General features: G+C 40.6%; 1 protein-coding gene across 4 annotated transcripts in view; it reads right to left on the bottom strand.

Moving 5' to 3' along the window:
- The window catches only part of Zfyve9 (zinc finger FYVE-type containing 9), a 161170-nt gene that overhangs the window by 32274 nt on the left and 110028 nt on the right, over nucleotides 1-18868 (bottom strand). For all 4 annotated transcript variants that reach the window (XM_085686393.2, XM_085686395.2, XM_085686394.2 and 1 more), the window contains 3 exons: nucleotides 17754-17978; nucleotides 15712-15794; nucleotides 11463-11567 (listed from right to left, as the gene is read on the bottom strand). In XM_085686393.2, coding sequence (XP_085542519.2) covers nucleotides 11463-11567; nucleotides 15712-15794; nucleotides 17754-17978 — 413 coding nt within the window. The remainder of the gene's footprint in view (nucleotides 1-11462; nucleotides 11568-15711; nucleotides 15795-17753; nucleotides 17979-18868) is intronic.

The raw sequence follows: 18868 nt of genomic DNA, 5'->3' as shown, positions 1-18868 counted from the left end.
TATCACATGTCCTTACCCCCAGATGAAAAGCTTACCAGTAATTAATGAACATTTGCTGAGAAAGGGAAACCGCTTGGCTCCAAGGATGAGCCCCAACAGGTGATTTGATCCCAAGTAGTTTTCCAAAGACATATAATATGTGCAACACTGAATGACCCCAACATGTTATATTTCTAAGTTATATGTATTATATGTGTGCAAAAATAATAACAAAAGAAGTAGAGGCCAAGAATTTGAGGAGTGGAGGAAGATAACCAACACAATTTCTCTCTCTCTCTCTCTCTCTCTCTCTCTCTCTCTGTCTCTCTCTTTTTACTTTTGAGCAAAAATTACTGGGCTGGAGAGATGGCTCAGAGGTTAGGAGCACTGGTTGCTCTTCCAGAGGTCCTGAGTTTAATGCCCAGCACCTACACAGCGGCTTATAACCATCTGTAATGAGATCTGGTGCCCTCTTCTGGCCTGCAGGCAGACATACAGGCAGAACACTGTATACATAATAAATAAATCTTTAAAAGAAATTGCCAAAACCTTGATCCCAGCTTACTTTTTTCTTTTTTGAGACAGGGTCTCATTTCTTTTTATCCCTTTTTCTTTTTCTTTTCTGCTGCAGTCCACAACATACACAGTAATGAGAGCTGACATTTGGAAGGCGAACCAACAGAGATTTACACATCTTAGTGCCTGTGAACTGTGCTGCCTTTTGAATGTCTGTCTCTAACTGCAAACTCTCTCAAGTGACAGCATGCTCCCCTTCTAACTCAGCTTTGCGACCCTCAGCAGTGTACTCCTGTGTTGGCACAATCTTCCAGTGCTTGTTAGTAGAACGGCTTCTTCCTATTCTACATTTTCTGGCATATAAAACATTCTCTTACAGTCCAGTCTTTGTCCCATTTTACGATGAGAAACTTTTAAGCCTGTTCTCTATCTATAGCCTGACTGATGGGGCAAATGGGACAGACAGAATGTCCTTGTGGAGAGATTACAGAAGGAACTTCCACAGAACCGCAGGTGTCTGGCCTTGTTATATCATAGGCCTTCAAGAGATCAATAGTACCTATGTCTCCTTCACCGACACCTTCCTGCTCTAATTCAAAACGCAATTCACACTCTATATCAGCTTTTGATGCACTATACTAACTGTTTTTGTTTAGGTTCTGAGATTTAGGTGATAAAAACAGACTGCCATCTGACTAACCATGTCCAGATACTGTTAACTACAGCTAGGGAATGTAAAATGCACTATTCTTTGCCTTTTCCTTACATCTCTCAATGGTTTAGTTTTCTCCCTTTTGTACCCTAAAGTGGCCCTTTAAGAGAAGGTGAAGCACAATTCATAAAAACTCAGAGAGAGAAATTGGGGTTCAACCTGAAGACCAGAAAAGCACTGGCTCTTACCTCTATTTCAATCCAAAATGGCGATCCTGCCTCCAGGAATCTCAGAATGAGACTGACTGAGAGCTGTCTCCTCCTGTTTTATAATCCGTTCTAGTTCTGGGATTAAGGGCTTGCAACACCTGGTTTCTATGGTAAATTAGTGTGGCTACTGGGATTAAAGGTATGTGTCATTGCTGCCTGGTCTGTAAGGCTGGCCAGTTTGGCTGTTTTACTTTTCGGATCATCAGCAAGCTTTATCTACTAAAATACAAATGAAATGCCACTATGAGAAGGCCAGCGCCTCCCCACTGCTACAGCTGTGGTTAGCTACAAAGTAGCAGATAAGTTTCCCTAGGTATCTTCAAAGAATGCCTGTGTCCCCAAGAAAATGAATAAGGATATGTGTGTGTGTATGCGTGTATATATATATATATATATGTATGTGTATATATATACAAGTATATATATACACACACACACACACACATATATATATGAGTTTGAGAATTTGTAATGGCAGAGAAAAAATAAACGGCACTGACAAAGAAGCAAAAAATATCAAAAGCCTATTTAACAAGTGGTGCTGGCATAACTGGATATCAACATGTAGAAGAATGAAAATAGACCCATATCTATCACCATACACAAAACTCAAGTCCAAATGGATCAAAGACCTCAGCATAAAGCCAGCCACACTGAACTTTATAGAAGAGAAAGTGGGAAGTACACTTGAACGCACTGGCACAGGGAACCACTTCCTAAATATAACCCTAGCAGCACAGACACTGAGAGAAACAATTAATAAATGGGACCTCTTGAAACTGAAAAGCTTCTGTAAAGCAAAGGACATGGTCAACAAGACAAAACAACAGCCTACAGAGTGGGAAAAAATCTTCACTAACCCCACATCAGACAGAAGTCTGATCTCCAAAATATACAAAGAACTCAAAAAATTGGACACCAAAAGATCACATAATTCAATAAAAAAAAAATGGAGTACAGACCTACACAGAGAACTCTCAACAGAGGAATCTAAAATGGCTGAAAGACACTTAAGAAAATGTTCAACATCCTTAGTCATCAGAGAAATGCAAATCAGAACAACTCTGAGATTCCATCTTACACCTGTCAGAATGGCCAAGATCAAAAACACTGATGACAACTTATGCTGGAGAGGTTGTGGGGGAAAAGGGAACACTTCTGCATTGCTGGTGGGAATGCAAGCTGGTACAGCCCCTTTGGATGTCAGTGTGGCGATTTCTCAGAAAATTAGGAAACAACCTTCCTCAAGTAATATCACTTTTGGGTATATATCCAAAGGATGTTCAATCATGCCACAAGGACATGTGCTCAACTATGTTCAGAGCAGCTTTGTCATAGCCAGAACCTGGAAATAACCTAAATGTCCCTAGACTGAAGAATGGATAAGGAAAATGTGGTACATTTACATAGCAGAAAAAAATAACGACAGCTTGAATTTTGTAGGAAAATGGATGGAGCTAGAAAACATTATTCTGAGTAAGGTAACCCAGACACAGAAAGACAATTATCACATGTACTCACTCTTAGGTGGTTTGTAAACATAAAGCAAAGAAAGCCAGCCTACAAACCACAATCCCAGAGATCCCAGACAACAATGAGGACACCAAGAGAGACTTCCATAGATCTAATCTACATAGGAAGTAGAAAAAGACAAGATCTCCTAAGTAAAATGGGAGAATGGGGACCTTGGGGGAAGGCTGAAGGGAGGAGGGGAGAGGTAGGGAGGGGAGCAGAGAAAAATTTAGAGCTCAACAAACATAAAAAAATAAAAGAGAACATGAATAGAAAGAACATGTGAGAGAAGATTATTTTCCTACAGTCATCAGACTTTAGTTTCTATGTTTATTGTGGCTTCTCTTTTTGAACCCTGAGTGAAAGTCTTCAAGGTAGACCCTTGAAAGTTTTCAATACTTTTTATTGATTCTATATGTTTTTTACATCATGTATCTCAGGCCCATTCATTTCCCCGCACCTTCGCATCCAACTCTGCCCCTGTACCTTGCCCCCAAATAAAAAAAAAAAATTTAAGAGAAAAAAGGGGGTAGGGGAAAAAATTAAAAATCTCCTCATGGAAGATGCAGTGTGACACAATGAGTCACGCAGTAATCTCCTTTGTCCATATACTGTTACTTGCAAGTGTTCATTGCAGAGTAGTTGGTCTGGTTCAAGGTGTCTACTACACTGTAGATGCTGGGCCCTCACAAGGACTCTTCCTGTGTATCCTTTGTCATTCTGTGTCTTGGAGATCTTGCAGCTTTTGGCCCCCAAGTCAGATCCCTTCAGATCTGCTCCAGCAGCTCATAGATGGGGTGGATAATCCTGGTTCTGGGTTGGTCCATTTGACAGTTCTCCCCTATCCTTACCACCAGGGTGAGCTCTCCAGCTAATTCACCTCTTGTAGCAATGAGAGAGGGGTAGGGCCAGTTCTGCTTTTATGCCCTCAGGGCTGGTTTTCCACTCTAACACCATCAGGACTAGCTCTATGTGTTGCCCAGGTGAGGTACAGGGGCTTCTCACCTGAGTGCTACAGCTGTTGAGGGGTAGGGACAGCTCTCCTCCTCTTATGACTCCAGGGGTAGCTCCTCCACCTCTATCAGATGTTGAAAGGCGGAGGTGGGGTGGGGAGGAGGATATCTTTCCTCTGTTCATGCCACCACATGACAGATGAGTATGGGGACAGCTCTCCCTTTCTCACTACTCAGGCCTGGCTCACCCACACCTGTGTCAACAGGGTTGGCTCCATTGTGCTGCCCTGGAGAGGTGCAGGGCCTGCTCTCCCAGGTATTGAAGCTGGTGGGGGTTAGAGCCAGCTCTTCCACCAGCTTCAGGTGTTGGTGGACAGGGGGTGGGATAGGGTCTCATTCTTTAGCTCACACTGAGTGACCTCAAGCTCCTCCTGCCTCAGATTCCCACGTGCTGGATTACAGTCATGAGCCACCACAACCAGCCTGTCAATCTTGTTCTTGAATACCCCTTACAAAGGTTTTTATTTAACCTTTTGAAGTCTATGAACCATTTTAAGTTCATTTTTGTATAGTGTACTGAGGTAAAAGGTTGTAGCCAGTTTTTTAAAAATTGAATGCACAACTATAAAATTACTAGTTTTGTTCCAAAGATTATCCTGTCCTAACAAACTGTCTCGCACCTTTATGGAATATCAGCTGACTATATGTGAGGATCTATTTTTAGTCTCTATTTTGTCTCAGCAGTCTCTTTGTATATTTGCTTAAGGCAATGATGGCAGTTGAGTGTGTAGTATAGCCCTGTAACCCAGCACTCATGAGGCAAATTTGAAGCCACTGTGGTCTTTGCAGCCAATTTCCAAGTCTACCATGGTTACATAGCAAAACCCTGACAAAAAATTAAAATCTAAACATGTCAGTCCTTGGATTATGCTCCCTCTCAAAGTTCTTTTGGCTATTCCTAGTTCCTTCTTTCTTTTTTCCTTTTTTTGAGATAAGTTTCTCTGTGTAGCCCTAACTGTCTCAGAACTCATGAAACCAGGCTGGCCTAAAACTCACAGAGATTCACCTGCCTCTGCTTCCCAAGTGCTGGGACTAAATGCGTGCACCACCACTGCCTAGCCTATTCTTAGTTTTTATATTTTTGTTTTATGAGACAGGGTTTCTTTGTAGCTTTGGAGCCTGTCCTAAAACTCACTTTGTAGACCAGGTTGGCCTTGAACTCACAGAGATTCATCTACCTCTGCCTGCCAAGTGCTCGGATTCAAGGTGTGCACCACCACCATCCAGCAATTGCTGGTTCTTTACATTTCCATGAGTTTTAGCATCTCAATTTCTAAAAACCAAGCAAACAAACAACAAACAAACCAAGAAGCAAAAATCAAAAACCTGTTAGTATTTTGAATGGAATTGTATTAAAACCGTAATCCAACTGAGGGAGACTTACCAACATTAATTCTTGAGTCTATAAATGTAGTTTTCACCTGTAGAGTCTTCTTTTCCTTACCAATCTTTTTAGTTTTTAGGTGTTAAGTCATGTAATCATTTGTCAACTGAGCGTGTCACCTTTTCTTTTGAGATAGGACCTCACGTAGTTCAGGCTGGTCTTGAACTTTTTTGTTTTGGTTTTTAAGACAGGATTTCTCTGTGTTGCCTGGGCTGGTCTCAAACTCACAGAGATTTGCCTGCCTCTGTCTCTCGAGTGCTGGGATTAAAGGCGTGTACCACTATCACCTGGCTTGTCTTGAACTTCTGACCCTCCTGACCACCCCTTCTAAAGGTTGGGGTTATAAGCATGTATCACCACACACTACAGTGATAGGAGACAAACCCAGGGCCATTCTCTCTGCTTCCTGTTTCCAAAGATGTGAAAAGCTCCTTTAGAGCTGCTGCACTGGATCCCATCTCCATGGACCACGTCACTTCAGTCTCCTTGCCATCCCTGCTATCATAAGCTGTATTCTCTGAATCTGTGATCCAAAACAAAGCTTCCTTTCCTTAAGCTTCTGTCAGTGTTGGTCATAGTGATGAGAAAAGCTAACTACCATGATTATTCTTCTCAGGGCTGAAGGGGTGGGCACGAACTGTTTTTGTTTGTGCTTGTCTTGAAATGTCTTTCAAGGTAGATTTTAAAAGAGGACTTTGACCTGGTCTGATGTGGGATGCCCTTCTGTACACTGTGAATATGTTACTTTTATTGGTTTATAAATAAGCTCCTGTAGCTAGGTGGGAATGCCAAACTGAATATAGGGAGAAAGAAGGCGGAGTCGAGGGAGATGCCAGCAGCTACCGGAGGAGTAAGATGCCAGAGCATTACCTATAAGTCATGGGAAATATAATGATATACAAACTATTAGGAATGGGTTAATTTATATGTAAAAGCTATCCAGTAAGAAGCCTGAACCATCAGTCAATCAATTATAATCAATATTAAGTCTCAGAGTGGTTATTTGGGAACTGGTAGGCAGGAGAGAAACTTTCAGTTACACTGGTCAAGTGATTCATACATACCTGTAATCCTGTACTCATGAGGCTAATACAGGGTTGTTGTTTAAGTTTGAGGCCAGCCTGGGTTATTTATATCTGTATCCAACAAAACAAACAAAACAACTTCCCCACATAGGTCTGTTGAATGCAGCAATCTTGGTACGTAATTATATCCTTTCAAAGACAGAATATATTATTCTATTTTTTTCCTGGCTTTTAGGGTTTCTGCCAGAGGTCTGATGTTATTCTGATGTGTCTATCATTGTAACTGGCATTTTTCTCTTGCAGTTTTTACTGTTGTTTCTTTGTTTTGACATCTTGACTGTGCTAGGGAGAAGTTCTTTGGTTATATTTGTCTGGGGTTCTCAATGCTTCTTGTGTATGGATATCCATTTCTTTCCCTAGATCCAGGAAATTTTTTGCTCTAATTTCATTGAACAGATCTTCTTTGCCTTCAGTTTTTGTTTTTTGTTTTTTTGTTTTTTTTTTAAATCTTAGCTTGTTCTTCTTCCACCCCAATTGCACTGGTGCTAATCCTGAACAGGTCAAGGGTCAGAGATTAGAAAGAGCTGTTTTACTTCAGCAGCTTCCTTTCTATGTGTACTAGGAGCCCCTGCTGGTCACATCCAGCTTTGCAGTCTATGAGATAGGCGGGTTGTCCCATGCTCCAGGAGTCTCCAGTTTGTACAGCATGTAGTAGCTAATGCTTTAGCCAGAGGATGTCTCATGAGTGCATTGGCAGCAGGAACAGTAAATACAGCACTGAAATCTATATAGATCAATCTCTAGACTTGAAAATGTGCTTGAGTTAAACACTTGGTAGTGATGCAGATATAAAAGTCAAATATCCACTGCCTTCAAAATTCTCCCCATGGCAGTGAGCCTCTTGGCAGAAAGGTTGATTGACCTAAAGCTTGGCATTAGCAGACTCTGCAGTTATCTTCAGGCAAAGAACCTAGCTACTAGGCACCACATACGTGGCTACAACCCATGGTACCCTTCATTGCTTGAGCCAAGTCTCCTTAACCTTTGGGTGTGCTGGCCTCTGGTCTCCATAACTGCCTCCTGCAGCAGTTTCCACCTTGGGACCGTGGGAGATTGAGCCCAGGCTCTCTGACTTGTGACTTTTCCTTGCTATTGCTCTCAGTCTTTAATAATAATGTTCTTTTAATATAGTCTCTGGCTACAGGCACTTGAAACATGGGGAGTAACAAAATAGAACTCTCTATTGCTGATCTACTCCACTGGAGAAATTACTATCTCATGAGCACATCCAACTACAATCAAGGCTTACAAGAACTATGGGCTGATACTCTTTCATCTTTTGACATTCTCTTTATCTTGTTCAGATGGCTTAGCAACATTATTGTATGTGTAACATGGTTGGTAAAAAAAGTATTCCTGGACCCATGAGAATTGCTCTGCCTGTTCCTTCCTAGTATTTTCTTCATGAACACACATTCAACACAAACTCCTTGAAGATCTCCTGGGCTCTTTCATTTCTGGTAACCTTGCCTGCAAATTCTAGCAGTCATGGTCCTCCTGGATTCTCGACTCTATCACCTCAACTTGGGGAAATGTCAAGTCTGCTTAGGTTCTGCCTATGTGTCTTATGGCCTAGAAAACATTAAGTTAGGGTAATTATGAGCTTCCCTTCATGCTCCACTATTGCACAGTCCTGGAAGGTAGAGGTCCAGTATTAAGGTTAAATTAATATGAGTCAATAAGAAGCTAGAGCTAATGGGCCAAGCAGTGTTTTAATTAATACAGTTTCTGTGTGATTATTTTGGTTCTGGGAGGCCGGGACGACAAGCAGGCTCTCTTCCTATAGAAATGGCTCAGAGGTTAAGAGCACTGGCTGATCTTTTAGAAGTCCTGAGTTCAATTCCTAGCAACTACATTGTGGCTCACAATCATCTATAATGCGATCTGGTGCCCTCTTCTGGCCTGCAAGCATACATGCAGGAAGAACATTGTATACATAATAAATAAATCTTAACAAAATATGCTTACAATAAACTGCTTAGGGTCAGACTCTAGAAGTTTGAACCAGTACCACTAAATTGTGCTGGCCTGCATTTCCTTCGTGACTCTTGTGGATCATTCCTATGCTGGCTGCCGTGTTTGCAGGAACACGACCACCCCCATAGGAATTAAAATCAATTAGAGAAAATATCCTATCCTTAAACTGACACTTGAAAAGTAAGTAGGGTTAGGTAAGTGAAGAGTAAGGTCAGTGTATGTCAATAAGGAAATAGTTTATGAAAAGCTTGAAGCAAAAGCAGATCAAGGATATACAGGGCAAGAGAGATGGCTCAGTGAGAAAGAAACGGCTTGATGTGTGAGCATGGGGACCTGAATCTGGATTTCCTAACACCCAATAAAAAAAGGTGGGCTTGGCAGTATATGCCTAACTAGACATCTCTCATCACCAAATGAAACCTCCAGTTCCAGGAATGGTTTACAGATCATCAAGTTGTTGGCCAAAGGGTACCCAGAGACACTCCCAAACAACTCATGCTATTGCCAAGGCTTTTGGTTGCTCCCTACAAACTGATAGTAAAACCATACTGCTGAAGACAATGCCTAAACAACTTGATGAACATGGAGAAGTTGAGCTGGTGCCTACCTAGTGCTTTCACCCCTAATGACTAGTGTTCATGGTACTAAGATAAGAAGGTACTCTGCTGATACCAAAGGAGAAAGGTTAACATCAACCTAGCTATAAACCCTGTGATCTACAACAGTGACTATAGGGCTCAGCTGTGACAAGCTCAACAGAGGCCTGAGTTTCAGGTTATCTTAAGGCAACAACTGGTTCCAGGAAAGACCACAAACTGAGACCACCCAAGCACCACCCAGGAATGGACCATACAAGGGGAAAGAAAGTCCTAACGTTCCAACCATTGTAGACAGCATCAACTGATGTCCCTTAGTCCAGCACACATCCATCCCCTTTCACCAAGACACCTTTAGACAAATGTCAGCCAATTAGGGGTCCTGAACCTTAGAAATCCCTCACTCCAACTTCTGCTATAATTAAAATCCCCACCCCAACTGAGCTCGAGGCTCTCTGATCATACCAATGTGTTGGACACATGGAGAGTCCAATTTCGAACTTAAATAAAAGTTCTTTGCTTTTACATACAGAATTTGATCTCTGTGGTGGTCTTTTGGGGGTCCCCACCATCTGGGCATAACAGTGACTTGCCTGAAAGATATACTGGTGCAAAATTGTCACAGTGTTTATGGCAGTAATCTGATTGGATTTAAGGTCCACTCCATGAGATGGAACCCATACTCAACACTGTTCAGAAGTCAAGAACCTGAGGCTAGATAGGCCAGGGACTTAAGGGAAATCCAAGCACTACTGTTCTGTTATAAGAGTTTAGCAATAAAATGACTCCTAATGATGTTTTGAAACACTCATAGATCACTGCACTGTTCAGCCATCATCAGAGAAGCTTCCTTCTGCAGCAGGTGGGAACAAAGACAGAGACCCATAATGAAACAAAGCACAGAGAGAGAGAGAGAGAGAGAGAGAGAGAGAGAGAGAGAGAGAGAGAGAGAGAGAGAGAGAGAGACCCTAGAACACTCAGTTCTAAATAGGATATCTCCATCAAATCCCTCCTCTCAAAGCTCAGGGAGCCCTATGGGAGAGAAAATGAAACTATTTTAAGAGCCAGTGGTAGTGTGGGAGCACTCCTGTATATGTGTTGCTTTTATTGACTAATGAATAAAGAAGCTGCATGGGCCGGTAGCAGAGCAGAACAGAGCTAGGCAGGGAAAACCAAACTGAATGCTGGGAGAAAGTAGGTGGAGTCAGAGAGAATAGGTGGAGTCTGAGAGATGCCACATAGCTGCTGCAGGAGAGAGATGCTGGACAGAACCTTACCTAGGCCACAACTATGTGGTAATACACAGATTAATAGATATGGGTTAATTTAAGATATAAGAGCTAGCTAGAAATATGCTTAAGCTATTGGCCACATAGTACTGCAATTAATACAGTTTCTGTGTGTCTATTTTGGGTCTGGGCAGCAGGGAAATGAATGAGCGGCCTCCGACTACACAGTGGGGATGGAGAACACCAGGGAAACAAGACAGCAGGATGGATATACATATGAACCCAGAGACTGTGGCAGCATGCACAGGTCCTAGCTTTGAGAGGGGGGTGGACATATCATTCTTAGTCCAGAAGCTACTACTAGTAAAGGAATTGTTTTTTTCCAGTGGAGTCTCACTGGGAAAATAAATCACCCTTAAGGACAGACCTCCATGTCCAGCAGCAGACAGCCAGTTTAAAAAAAAAAAAATCAATGGCATTTTTGGACATTCCTTGTCTCATAATGCTTTGTTTGGCATTATTTTTATTCTTTTTTCCTTTTTTTTCTTATTGGTCTTTTGCATGTATATATCATGATTTCCAGTTTTGTGTTTTTCTGGGATCTCTCCTCTGTGTGAACATGTATACTTGTTTCTGGGATCTCTCTGTGTGAATATGTATGTTTGCTTCTGCATCTGTGTTTCTTGTGCTTTTTCTCCTGGTAGTTTGTTACTTTATCCTATTCCAGTTTGTATTTATTTTATTTTATGATATTTTATATTACTTTATTATTATTTCTTTAGATTCCTGTTTGCATTCTAATGAGAGAAAATGTGTGGATTTGAGTAGGTAGGGAGTCAGGGAGGATCTGGAAAAAGTTGGGGGAGGGGAAACCATAATAAAAACATTATTTAAAAAAGAAATTTATTTTCAATAAAAAAACAAGAACAGCAAAGCATCTGCTGTATGAGAGAAAAAGGAAACAATACCACCACAAATTTCATAGTTATGCTATAACTAACTTTATACTTTTTAATAAAAATGTAAATCTATCACAATATTGAAAAATAAAATGTCACAATTACTTTAGAAGTCCACAATTTAACACTCTATTTTTCTATAAGAAAATTTTACATAAATGAACTAAGACAAGTACTAATATAAACTGAGTTTACTATCAATTGAAGATAAAATTCACATGCAATCATGCACTTCTTATTTTTATTTGCATTTTCAATTATAAAAAAATGTCCCTTGTGGTAATGTCTTACCTCATTGTATCTGTTGCTGGGGATTTTGATGCTTGTTTTCCGAACTTCCATATCAACCACCAAACCTTGAACTACTGGCAAAGTATACTGGTAGTTTCGAAAGTCCTGGGCAAAGCAGATTAAAGTAGAATTAAAGCATGATAAAAATAGTAGAAATTGATTTATTGTAATAAAAGTGGCACAAACGGAAATAATACCAATATTGAATGACCTTGCTTTTTAAACAATGAGAGGATGTGCATCCTGTCTCTCAGTACTATAAGCCACAGGCAGTAAACCCAATGTAGGAAACTATACTCCTCCCACATAACACTAAATAAATGACCACTCTGCTTTATTGCCATGAATTTGCAGGAGGGTATGGACTCAAACTCGTTTTGTTCTTGTATTTCTAAACATTTCAGTTCTCAGTGAGTATCTGAAGGTGCATGCACACTATCAATTAAGCCTGAAGGAAAACAAGCACGAGTCAAGTCTAGGGTGACGGTGTATATAGCAGGATGCCATAGGTTCTTACAGGTCACCAGTAGAGGGGCTGATATTTTTCTTCTTTTTATTTCTTTCATTCTTTTTTTAGACAGGGTTTTGTTACATAGCCCAGGCTGAGTTAGAACTTACTATGTAGGGCAGGCTACCCTTGATTTCAAAACTCTTTGGCCTCAGCCTTTTTAGGGCTGAGATTACAAATTTGAGTCACCATACTTGATACCACAAAGACTTCTGACTTTGATTCTGAGGTTTCTGGCCTATTTTGTTTTGTTTTGAACAGATCTGAGTTCTTTATGAAAACTAAGTGATGAGAAAGTGTTAGCGAGCTGGGCAGTGGTTGTATAAGCCTTTAATACCAGCACTAAGGAGGCAGAGGCAGGCAGGTCTCTGTGAGTATGAGGCCATCCTGGTTTACAGAGTGAGTTCAAGGAGAGTCAGGGCTACACGATGAAACCCTGTCTCGAAAACAAAAACAAAACAAAACAACAAAAGTGTAAGTGAGAGGAGGGGAGATGAGCTGATAAGAATAATGTAAGGAAGAGACAGGGATTATGGAAAGTGTTAATAGCTCAAAAGATAGTGAAAATCTGTCAGATTAAAAGAAAAACAGACAATGCCTGCCACTTGATTGGGTATGGAATATGAACAAGGAAGTTCAACAAAGAAGTCAATCTGACTCTGAGTTTTACTGTTAGGTCTAAGAAGTTGAAAACCAGGATGGGAAGAAAAGGTGTTTCTTTTTTTGTTTGTTTTTATTTATTTTTTGTTTTGTTTTGTTTTGAGACAGAGTTTCTCTGTGTAACAGCATTAGCTGTCCTGGAACTAGCTCTTACAGACCAGGCTGGCCTTGAACTCACAGAGATTCACCTGCCTCTGCCTCCCAAGTGCTGAGATTAAAGGCGTGTGTCATCACCTCCCAGCAGAAAAGGCTATTTCTTTTTTTTCTTTTTTGCATTTTTTAAAAAATTAGTTTTTTTAAAAACAATCTTTTCTCACTTGACATACCAATCCCAGTTCCCACTCCCTCTCCTCCTCCTGCTCCCTCTCCTTTCCTAAGTACTTCTATTGTGTTCCTTGCAATAGAGCACAAGACTACTGATGGGAAAACCCACACACTGAAATCGCAGTGGCCAGTCGGAGCGTGTGATGATCCTTCTGCCTTAGCCTTGTAACTGGAAAGGACCACAGGCCTAAGTCACAAAACCTGGCCTTCACGTATTTTAAAAATATAGCTGGATTAAAAAAAAAATTGGAGTGTGAGGGTTAATACTGTCAAACTGACAGGATCTAGAATCACCTAGGAGACAAGCTGGTGGGCACATCTGTAAGGGGTTATTAGATTAGGTTAGCCGCTGGGTGTGCCCGTGTGGATTACCAGACTGGGTTAACTGGGGTGGGAAGACCCACCTGTGGGCGGCATAATTCAATGGTTGGGGTCTTGGACTCATTCCCAAGGAGAAAGCAAGCTGAGCACCAGCACTGGCCTTGGTCTGCTTCCTGACTGCACCTGCCATGTGACCAGCTGCTACCTTGCTGTGACTTCCTGCACATGCCATGTGACTTAACTGCTCCCCTGCCGTTACTTTCCTCCTATGATGTAAAAATATCTTTTCTCCCTTAAAAAAGAACTAACTTCAACATGAAGTTAGCTCCAAATCCACTCCCTAAAGAGCAATCAAGGGGCTGGAGAGAAGGTTCAGCGGATAAGAGTGTGTATTACTCTTCTAGAGGACCCAAGCTCAATTCCCAGCACCCATATCTGGGGGCTCACAATTGTCTCAAACTCTGGCTACAGGAGATCCGACACCTCAGACACCCACACTCACACATACACAAGATTAAAAATAAAATAAATCTAGAAAGAAATTAAGTGCTGGTCATGTTTGTACATGCCATTCAGCACTTGGAAGCACGAGGCAGGAGGTATAGAGTCAAGGGTAGCCTGGGCTGTACAAAACAGGAATTCTCAAACATCAACAAAACAAGGAAAGACCATTAAAAGCCGAGTAAATCATTTACAACAATAATCACTTCAGTGCTGTAAAATCAGACCAAAGACATCTGATACACTCAGAAGTAACTTCATGAGAACAGCTGAATTTCAAGAACGAACAGCCAAGCTGAGGTGGTGACTGCCTTGCAGTTCTGTCCCAATACCTGTTAAGTTGTTCGAGCAGGGAAGGGCTCTATGGATAGCAGTACGTTTATTGTTCCGGAGCACTGTCAAACTGCAGCAACCAGAGGGCTAGAGAGTGGCTCAGCAGGTAACGTGCTTATCCAAGTATGAAGCCTGAGTTCAGGTCCCAGAACCCACTTAAAAAGTCAGGTGTGATGGAGCCTGCTTGTAATTCCAGTATTAGGGAGATAGGACAATGAGGATGCTTAGGCCTCACTTGCCAGACAGCCTCTAATTAACGGACTAGGACAGTGTCTGAAAATGAGGCAGATGGTGTTCCTGAGGAATGACACTTAAGGTTGTCCTCTGGCCTCTACACTACACCTACACCTACACCTACACACACACACACACACACACACACACACACACACACACAGAGAGAGAGAGAGAGAGAGAGAGAGAGAGAGAGAGAGAGAGAGAGTTTAAAACAAAGCAGTGGTTCATACCTGTAACCTCAGCTACTCTGAAGGATAAGGCCTGAGGTTCTCAAGTTTGAAGCCAGAATGAACAATTAAATGAGACTCCGTCTCAAAATAAAAATAATAGGTTGGGTTTTAGATGTAAATCAGTGGTAGAGAGTTTGCCTAGCCCTACGTTCAGAGCAGTATGGGAGGGAAAGAGCAGTATCTTAGTGGCTAATTAAAAGGGACAATGTGGCTGGGCACATGGCTCAGTGGGTAAAACTGCTTCTGAAAGCATGAAGACTTGAGTTTGAATTTCAAGAACCCATGTAAAGCTGGACTCATAGCACAAGTATTTGTAATCCTAATACCAGTACTTGGAGACAGGAGGCAAAGGCAAGAGGAACCCTGGAAAATCAAGGGTCAGCTAGTCTGTAGGCAACAGGAAATATCAAGAAGTGAAAGGCAAAAACAGACACATACCATGATGTGAATTTTCACAATCACACATGCACACACACACACAAAGGGAGGGCCAGCCAATAGCTATGTTAGCCTCAGGTTGCCAGCTTGCTGGGGCAGACTAGTTAGATTTTTAACAAAGAGTTCGGGGAGGTGAAATAGGAAACTTCATAAACACTCTAAATAACCAAGATTTATCTTAGTCTGTTAAATATGTAGCAGAAACTTTAATCCACCAACATTTTGTTCAAAATAATCAGCTGCACACATATAGCAGAGACATGAGAGAGGTCAACAGCCAGGAAAAAATAAAATGTAAACCCTAGTCCATACACAGACCCTTGAGCAGAAGAAGCCTTACTGGCCTGTATGTGAGCATCAGGACCAATCTGGCTAACAGTGAACCATACAGAGATGGCAGATGTCATTCTTACAATGAAAACAAGACAAAATGCTAGGTCTTTATTTATACAGTGTTCTAGTTCTTACCAGAACCCGGTAACCTAGAGAACCCAGAATCTAGACAATATATAATCAGGGTTGGAATCCCTGTTTCACCCAAGAGCTCCACTGTTTTGAAAAGCATATTATATTCTCTTCTCCTCCAGCATAGAGCTTCACTTGCCTAAAGCATCAAGGGCACAGCTGTCAACAAAATAAAGAAATCTTTCCCTTCAGTACAAGCACAAGAAATATAAAAGGAAAATTCTCAACTTACTGCTAAAAGATTCATGATGGTATGCCCAGTCTCTCCGAACAATGGCTTCCGAAATCTGACACTGAACAGTGGACAGGGGTAAACTACAGAAATGAGAAATTTGCACAATAAATTTGGCAGCTTAAATTTCTAGGAAAAGAGACATCATTGTTAAAATAATTTAAATATAATTAAAATGGATCATTATGAAATTTCAATTGTTGGGCTCAAAAGAATTTAGTATGGTTGCAGACAACTTCTGAGCCAAACTTAGTCTTCTGATGAGCAGAAGTCTTTCAGTGTAGTTTCTAAAGTGACCCACCAGGTCCTATGAAGTAACTGGATTGGTGTGATCCAGAAAAACAAGCGTTTCCCCAAACCTCTGCGCTTAAGAAGTCTAGGAGCTCACTCTTCTATACCTCCTAACCGAGACCCTCCTTAGGACGGCCAAACACCAGGGGACACTCCTAGATGGCTCATTAACAAAGGTTTCCTGTTTGAAATGACAATACAGGACAAGGAAACTTGCTGCTTTCTCTGTAGGCAATCCTGTTTCTTTTTGCTGCTCCTCTGTCTTTGGAGTTCCATCCAGGAGCATCTTTACCTAAGAAGTGTTTTTTATCCATTTTCTTCATTCTTGATCAAGACAAAGATCACCTTGGAGCTCCCAATGAATTTAATAATAAGCATGGGCTTGCAATACAACATACTACTGTAATCATAACCTCTGTTTATTCCTTAGATTCCTAAGATTCTATAATCATACCTTAGCCATTTCTGAATTTCCAAGATTCAAAATACTTTATAGGCCTTGATTGATGTTGTTATTTTGTTCTTGTTTTTGGAGACAGTGTCTCACTATGCAGCTCTGGTTGACCTGGAATGAGCTATGGTAACAGGCTGACCTTCAACTCACAGAGTTCTGCCTCTGCCATCTCAGTGCTGATCACCTTGTTCAGCCCTTGATTAAGTTATTTTTCTTTGAATTTGTTTATACTTATTTATTTTAATGTGTATGGGTGTTTTGTCTATATGTATGTCATTGTACTACATGTGTGCCTGGTAGCCCCATAGATCAGATGAGGGCATCAGAACCCCTGGAACTGGATTTGTGGGTAGTTGTAAACCTTCACGTGGGTGTGGGAAATGAACCTGGTCTTTTGTAAGACAAGAAGTGCTCTTAAATTTCGATCCATCTCTCCAAGCCTTCTTAATTAAATCTTAATCAGTGAATAACACATAAATAAAAATACATAGGTGTGACAGCTAATCTTAGTAGTCAACTTGACACACTGAGGAAGAGGGAATTTCAATTGAAGAATTGTCTCCATGAGATTGGCCTGTGTAGTGGTATTTTCTTGATTATTTATTACTTTATTTTATTCCTTAAACAATATAGTAGAACATGAGGCAAGCATTAAGATCACCAGTTTGTAAAACAAAAAGACGATTTGAGTGAGAAGCTAGCAATCACAAAATCTGAGTTACTTTCCTAAATTATAGAGTTAGTAGATGGTGGGGTTGAGAACCTAATTCAAGGGCTCTGATTCCTAGACCAGGGCACTTTTAAGTAGGTGAAGATATAAAATTTAAAGTAAAGCTTGCATCTAGTCTTTCATGTTTTACACACACACAGTTGTACTGCTACAACCACGGGCAAAGAAGACCTGTCAGTCAGATGATCAAGTGAGAGTCATCACCATATTACTAGTTTCAATTATCAGTCAGAGTCAAGTAAAAGGAATTTTTATAAATGTTTCTAACCAAGTAATAACAAATATGCTTACAGATATACTATAAAAATAAAGATACTTGTTCAAATTAGTTGTTTTAAAGATGATGTTTTTATCCGTGAATCATAAAAGAATAAAGTTACGAAGAAAAAAATACCATCAACTTCCTCATTTGATGTTTTCAGTTCTTTCCTTTATAGCAATAATTGGTCATATTTAGCATATCTATTTTCAAAAGCTTATTTTTACCAGAGAGGGATCAAAATATTTCAAGCTTTATCTCCCCATATGTCTTGGTTGTGTAGCTTAGAAGAAGACATTTGAACTTACGTCGATATTCAGCTCCAAGTCTTAACATTAGCCGGATGGGAAACACTTTGGCCCAAGGGGTTTCCCATTTCTGGATGAGAATCCCAAACAGGTAAGGCGGGGTTGGAAGCACTAGGTCTTGCAGTGATTGGTAGGTAGATGACACATATAAGAATCCACCGTGTTCTTTACTGCCCAGGAAACTCTGACTGAAGAAAGAATGTCCCAAGTTGCCTACAACATTCCCTGAAACAAAAAGTTTGTTGATTAGCTTCTATGATAAGAAATCAATCATAGTTTAAGTAATTATTATTACACACAACTGAGCTAGACATAACCAAATATCAATTCCCAATCTTTCCCTGTGAAAGGCCCATATTTACAAAAGTTTCATTTGTCTATCTTTGTATTTCCCCATGTGTGCACATTTGTGTGGAGGTCATAGGTCAGCCTTGATGTCATTCCTCAGGAGCAATCCACCTTGTGTTTTTGAGACTAGCTCATTTACTGGATCTAGGGCTTTCTAATTGGTTTGAAGAGGCTGGCCAGTAATCCCCAAGAAATCCACCGGTCTCCGCCTCCCTAGTGCTGGGATTATGAGTACATGCTATGCCGTCCGGTTTTTACATGAGATTAATCTTAGGTCTTCAGACTTGCATAGAAATCACTTAATCAACCAAGCTATCTCTCTAGCCTGAGAAGGTTATTTTTTAAGTGAATGACATTTGTTAAAAGATAATTTTTTTCCCTAATTTTTATTATTTATTTATTTTTATCAGGCTTCCCGTGAGCATGAAATAAGAAGACTGGATAGGATGACTGTTCAGTAGAGACCACACAGGGCAGCAAGGAGAGACAGGAGAAAGGAGCTAGTAAGGGTCACCACAACAGAGGGAGCGTTCTGTGTTTCTACAGCACAGGAGAGAACTAAGAATCTATAGTGTATTTACTACAAAGGCTCCCAACATAGGAATGAGTGATATTTGAGGAGATGGAAGTCATTACTGCCTTGATTTGATCATTACATATTGCATACATGTACTGAACTACTGTTACCACACTCTATTAATATTAGATATTTAAGTTAAAATAGACAAAATAAAATTTTATAATGCAAAACCATTAATACAAAACAC

This window comes from Myodes glareolus, chromosome 3, assembly GCF_982192425.1.
Source record: "Myodes glareolus chromosome 3, mMyoGla1.1, whole genome shotgun sequence".
NCBI classification, from domain to species: domain Eukaryota; kingdom Metazoa; phylum Chordata; class Mammalia; order Rodentia; family Cricetidae; genus Myodes; species Myodes glareolus.
This window is presented reverse-complemented; position numbering and strand designations above follow the sequence as displayed.